The sequence below is a fragment of the Anarhichas minor genome, unplaced genomic scaffold, assembly GCF_050575085.1.
Source record: "Anarhichas minor isolate MPS153535 unplaced genomic scaffold, ASM5057508v1 ptg000043l, whole genome shotgun sequence".
Classification (NCBI taxonomy): Eukaryota; Metazoa; Chordata; class Actinopteri; order Perciformes; family Anarhichadidae; genus Anarhichas; species Anarhichas minor.
Genome location: NW_027466489.1, coordinates 4,225,992 through 4,230,044, shown reverse-complemented (window position 1 = coordinate 4,230,044; position 4,053 = coordinate 4,225,992). Strand labels below are relative to the sequence as shown.

The window sequence follows — 4,053 nt, the reverse complement described above, 5'->3', positions numbered from 1 at the left end:
TGGGGACAAATCTCACTGGAAACGTTGCTTGCCAATAGCTGTCCACCAGAGAAGATTACAGCATCAGTGGATCATTGGCAGGGAGTGAGCACATGTATTTAGCACACAGCATCCTCCACAGACATACATTTGAAACCTGATTATGATCATCAGCACAAGATAGATACATGCATGGAGAGGTACATTAAAGATACTACAGAGGGAAGAAAAACTGCAAAGGCAACAATTCGACAATGAGGATGTTTGAAATTCAGTTTTAGCATTTGCTGTATTTAATTAAAATGTACAGTGAACTCATAATATATATTCAGTCAATGCTTTCTGGTTGTTTTTTATAAACTACAAAGTGACCGCAGGTCTAACCTGCCTTGGTAAGAGGTTTGCTCTTTGATGGTGCGGTGCAGGGTGACACTGAACACATACTAATCAATGCAGCCACTTCCCCGCAGCTGGGATAAAACAAGCACACTCATTATCTTTCATTTCAAAAGGATGGGGACGGATGGAGGAGAGACAGGGTGTTCGCCATGAATTATTCCTATTGATTATGTCCTTCCCTCACTAGAGAGCATTCCTTCTTAAATATTCTCCCAAATAGTTATTGATTAACTTTCCAATATCTTTAAGGCGTGTGTGTGCGTGTTCTCTGGAAGGTTGTGAGGGTGCAATGAAGATCTCTGGATGTTTGTATTTACCAATTATATCAAGTGCTTTTGGTGGGATACATTTTAAGGAATAAAATGGGGATTCAGTACTGTCTGTAATATGTAGTTACTGTATTCAATTATTAATATCAGTTTGGGTACTTGCTCTACAAGTACCAATGAAATGAACAAGCTTAAAGGGGAAGCTCCACCAGCTATACACCAACAGATTAGTTTACTTGTCATGGTTTGTACTACTCAGCCTGGAAAAAAACCCTAAAAAAACTGTATAATGTCTTCTGTGGCTCTGGAGGAGCCTTGTTAGCCCTAATGACATCATAGTGATGTCATCAGGGTTCATTGAAGCCTGCATTAAAACTGGAGTTATAGTTTGAAAGATGGAGACCTTTTAAAGTCAGAGAAGGTCTATTAGTTGCATTGTGGGAAATGTAGGATTCAAAATTTTTGGAGATTAAAGCCAAGATATCTTAACTGCTTTGATTTTGAACATTCTTTTAAAATCGGTGTATCATGAGCTCCCTCACGTTCAAGTGCAATACTATATTACTTAAGTAATATGCTGGTTGTTAGGAATCTGTTTACGTACACGTTAACCATATAAACTCAAAAGAAGATATATTAGTTTTGTGTTCGCTGCTGGTTTCCACTAATTACTGCAGGTTTAAAGAATAAATGTAGTCTTTATTGAACATGATTGGAAATATATGTTAATCTTTTAAGTCACTTTATTTTCTCCAACACAGGAGTGAAGAGTACTTCATTTGATGTCTTAAGGATTCTTCGGCCTCATTACTGAACAATGAGGGAGTCTGGAATACAGATGTGTACTTTTACTTTGAAACCTTTACTATGAATCATGGAGGAAAGCAGTTCATTTCTGAACCCTCAGTACAATGACAGCACCACTGTTTGGGCACCGATGCCCTCAGCTCCCAGCAGACAGCTGGGCACCCTTCCCAACCCGCAGACATGCTTCAAGGACCTGGCAGGGATATTTTTCATGGTGACCCTGAATGTTCTGGCACTTCTTGCCAACACTGCTGTTCTGGTTGTTGTCATTAAAGCCCCCCATCTCAGGAAATTTGTCTTTGTGTGCCACCTGTGTGCAGTGGACCTGCTGTGTGCCATCTTGCTCATGCCCCTTGGGATTGTGTCCAGCTCCCCGTACTTTGCTGGTGTGGTGTTCACAGTACTAGAGTGCAAGGTCTACGCCTTCCTCAATGTAATCCTCATGGCTGCCTCTATCTTCACCATCACAGCCATCAGTGTGGAGCGCTACTACTACATCGTCCACCCCATGCGCTATGAGGTCAAGATGACGCTGAAACTCACTGCAGCCGTGATAGTGATGGTGTGGGTGGCCTCTGCCGTGCTGGGGTTGTCCACCGTGTTCGGGTGGCCGTCCTATGGCAGCCTGAGCTCCATCAGTGCCGCACACTGCTCGCTGTACTGGAGCCACAGTGACCACAGACAAGTCTTCTCTGTGTTCTTTTGTGTTACTTGTTTCTGCCTGCCTGCTGTTGTGATTTTTACCGTCTACTGTAATGTGTACAAGGTGGCCCGTGTGGCTGCCCGCCAGCATGGACCCCTGCCCTTGTGGACAAACAGTCAAGTGAAGCATCGCTCTGACTCAATAAACAGCCAGACTACCATCATCACAACCCGCAACGCCCCACGTAGGATTATGCGTGACCGGCCTTTTGGTGGAGGTAAAGCTGCTCTCACGCTGGTGGTTATCGTTGGCCAGTTTCTGATCTGCTGGCTGCCTTACTTCACCTTTCACCTATATCTGATGATAGATGCAACACCCCAAATTCCAGTTGACCTGAAGGAAACAGTCACCTGGCTTGCATACTCCTCCTTTGCTATTAACCCATTTTTTTATGGGCTTCTTAACCGGCAGATCAGGGAGGAACTTTGCAAGCTCAGGCGCTGCTACTCAGCTCGGCCAGTGGAGCTGGCCGTGTCCAGCCATGAGGGCTCAGGCCACGAGAACTTCCTGCAGTTCCTCCATAGGACCAGCTGCACAGTTGAGACACGTGCAAGCTTTGCCACATCCAGTCCCAGAAGCACTCTGGATCAAACAGGGCAGACTGATTTCAGGATACCAGGACAGATCCCTGAAGAGTTCAGTTAGATATACCTCACTGTTGTGCCACAGCATTAGTAGCCTGCAGGACTATCACAGCTACAAAATAACAAGTGACCCAGTACTTAATGACTGTCTGCAATACCTCTGTTAACTGTATCTGCATACAATGAAAGTTAAGATATAAGAAATGAACTGTTTATGAAATTTGATACACTTTTTTCCTTTTATAAAGATCACACTCAGACACACTACTGGAATAGAAAGCTATGGACACCGTTTATTGAATTATTGTTACTGTATTTGTGTGTAAACTACCGTAAGTTACTAATCTTATAAGGAACACTTTGTTATTACTAGCTACTAAAACAAAGTTACATTTTTTTAAACCACCAATCATTACATATATTTTATGAAAAAGCAATGAACACAAATATCATATTATACTTGAATAGTAAGTCATGACAATATAATCAGTATACAGATCTACAGGTAAATACTTTCTCAGAAATGAGGGATTTATAATGAGGATATGAGTGAGCAGTCATTCATTTTTCACAAGTTCTCAAGACTACCTGTTTTTAGAGGAGTTATCAACATAGCAGCAGTATTCTTTGTACAACTTATTCAGTGTTGTTATGTTGTATTTATGTTGCAGGAATTCGTGTGAACTTTATTTATTGTACTCTATGAACACATCACGTTTTGTTAAAAAATGTATCGTTTCTCATTGCTTTAAATGTGCAAATAAACACTGGTTACTTTCATAATTTAAGCAGCTCTTAGCAAGTAAGCATTTTATCTTACAGTAAATATTATATGTGCATAGCACATTGGTCTGTAGGCCTTCTAAACAGATTAAACGTGGGCAAGAAAGTTGACTGGTTATTTTCACCAATAACTTTGTAGCATAAAATGATTCACTACAATCTGTTCACTTCTAATCATTAATCTTACTTGAGCAGCCTGTAGCGGTGGAGGGGCAGCCAGGTGATCCAACTGTCCCGTAACCACGAGATCAACAGCCAGCCTCTCCATTAAAAGTCACATGTCCTGTCAATTTGTCAAAGTATCCTCAAGCTCACTCTCTGTAAATCGCTTTGGAGGAGTGTGCCAACTAAATGCTCTCAAGTGTAAAAGAGAAATTCTTATCTCTCTCCGATTACAAAAAGCAGTAAAAAGAGCCATCTGCATTAGCAACATGAGATTTTCATGCATGTGCACGTTTTCTGTGTATGTTTGACATCGTGTTACTGTGCAGACTCTCTGGGTCCTGACCTCCGTGTGTCCATTTATGAA

The 4,053-nt window shown here is 41.6% G+C and overlaps 1 protein-coding gene across 1 annotated transcript; it reads left to right on the top strand.

The window, feature by feature from the left end:
* Positions 1-1,521: 1,521 nt before the first annotated feature.
* On the top strand, positions 1,522-2,802 carry LOC142970258 (putative G-protein coupled receptor). Its single transcript, XM_076110370.1, has one exon. The coding sequence runs from the start codon at positions 1,522-1,524 to the stop codon at positions 2,800-2,802; it is 1,281 nt and encodes a 426-aa protein (XP_075966485.1).
* Positions 2,803-4,053: the final 1,251 nt, after the last annotated feature.

Coding starts and splice junctions, on each gene's coding strand:
- LOC142970258 (XM_076110370.1), top strand. CDS start 1,522: ATGGAGGAAAGCAGTTCATTTCTGAACCCTCAGTACAATGACAGCACC.